Source organism: Thyridium curvatum (assembly GCF_004353045.1).
Source record: "Thyridium curvatum strain D216 chromosome Unknown NODE_119_length_83333_cov_84.680492, whole genome shotgun sequence".
Taxonomy (NCBI): domain Eukaryota; kingdom Fungi; phylum Ascomycota; class Sordariomycetes; order Thyridiales; family Thyridiaceae; genus Thyridium; species Thyridium curvatum.
In genome coordinates, this window is record NW_022156874.1 from 1 (window position 1) to 1,869 (window position 1,869).

The 1,869-nt window shown below is 65.3% G+C and overlaps 1 protein-coding gene across 1 annotated transcript; it reads left to right on the forward strand.

Moving 5' to 3' along the window:
- On the forward strand, positions 1–942 carry E0L32_011785 (uncharacterized protein; the record flags this gene model as incomplete). Its single annotated transcript, XM_031134553.1, has 1 exon — positions 154–942. A coding segment is annotated over one exon (789 nt), but the record flags the coding sequence as incomplete, so codon positions are not given.
- Between the last annotated feature and the right edge of the window lie 927 nt (positions 943–1,869).

Here is a 1,869-nt window from a genome sequence, read left to right on the forward strand (position 1 = left end):
GCGGCGGCGACATGGCGCGCAGGAGCTCGCCGCGGGCCAGGGCGTAGGCGCCCTTGCCCGGCATGGCGGCGGTCGGGTCGGCCCGCGGCTGGAACTGCTTGCCCCTGCCGAGGTTGAAGTGCGAGGGGCAGCGTCGTGTTGGTGACGGGGCAGTGGCGGACGGGCGAGGCCAGCGCGGGCAGCAGGTACGCCAACGGCCACAGGCGGCTCATGCGCATGGGCCGGACGGCGCGGGACGAGGCGCTCGCGGGGCGCGCCGTCTGGCGCCGCGACATGCACGACGTGGTGCTGCGGCACCGGCGGCGCCGCGCGGCCGACGAGATCCTGGCCATGGCGGCCGTGCGGTCGCGCACGCCCATCGACATCCTGCAGCGGTTCGACGGCGACGGCGAGTTCCGCGGCACGCCGGCGCGCGGGTGCGTGCTGGCCATGGGGGACGAGGCCGCTGCGTTCAAGCCGCGCGGCGGCGAGGCCGCGGCGGGGGCTGCTGTCGACGAGGAGGGCGGCTTCGAGGAGAGGTTCGGGGCGGTGTTTGGCGGTGGCGGCGAGCAGGGAGGTGCCACGGCGGCCGCGCCTCGGCCTCATAGGTTCGGCCCGTTCGCGCCGATCAAGCTCGGGACGGCAAAGTACGGGTCGGTGCACCCGGTCTACGATCTCACGAGGATGCTCGGCGAGGAGGAGGTGCGCCGGCTGAGGGAGGAGGGCCCGGAGATCCTGCGGGAGGGGTCCATGTACCTGGTGCACGGGGACAAGAGGACCGCGGGCCTGCAGCTGATGCTCTGGAGCCTGGAGGGCTATCTCATCGAGTCCATGGGGCCACGGCCGGAGGTCGCGAAACCAGCGGCTGAGGCGGCCAGGGTGGTTGAGCGCTCTGCAAAGGCCGAGGATACGGGCCTTGGAACCAAGGATGAGGCGTCCAAGGGGCGCGCTACGGAGGAATGATTGGGGAGAGAAACACAGTCCAACCACAAGACCCGATCCTCCGCCTCCTGATACAAAAACCACTTCGGTCTGGTCTAGACCTCCTCGAGGCTTCCTGCCGGTTCAACTGCGAGGAGGAACCCAAAACGCTCACGAGGGGGTGACCTGTCAAGAGTTCATCAAACGGTTGTCAATCCCCTCGACTAGCCTTTTTGAACACGGTCAGTCACCGCAGAGGCTAGACTCGGCCGGAACCGCCTGACAGCTTCCCACCATACCTACCCATCGGCCAGATGCATGGATACGCACACGCCTCTCAAGTCAACATCCCACAGCCGCGCATCCGAACGGTTTGACCACGCGACCATACGGAGATGACATCTCCCACGTCCTGAGCAAAAGGCGTATATACAAACGCTACTATGCTCCCCCTTCTGATCTCCGGATGCGACCACTGCATGCGTCGTATCCGAGGAGGCTTTCTCTGCTTGGGGGGTGTGTGCGCACGCGCATCCTGCTGGGGAGGAGGGGGGCCATGGAGGTCTAGACCGCGCTCGCCCTGAGCAGGAGGAGGCCGAGTTTGTCTGCTGTGTACCGCGCTTGTCAGGTTTACATGTACAGGATACCTAACCCATACTATGATAGAAAGAAGAGGATTTCCTCCCGTGTTCCGTCCCTGGTCTGCCTGGCCCGACTATGCATCTGCCGTGGCATGTAACCATGCGGCAATCTGGGCCTTGCCTGGTGCGAGTGCATCGTGGGCCTCAGTTGAAGATCGCGCGGCTCTGAAGAGAGGAAGAGAGAGAAGTGTAAAGAGCTCATCTCAAGCGCACGAGCGAACACGCCATGGAGAGAGCCTGGGCCCGAGAAGCCATGACAAGGAGGCACCTTTGGCATGTCGGTATTCCCCGTAGCCTACGCCTCTCCTGCAATAGAGTTCTGTGTCGG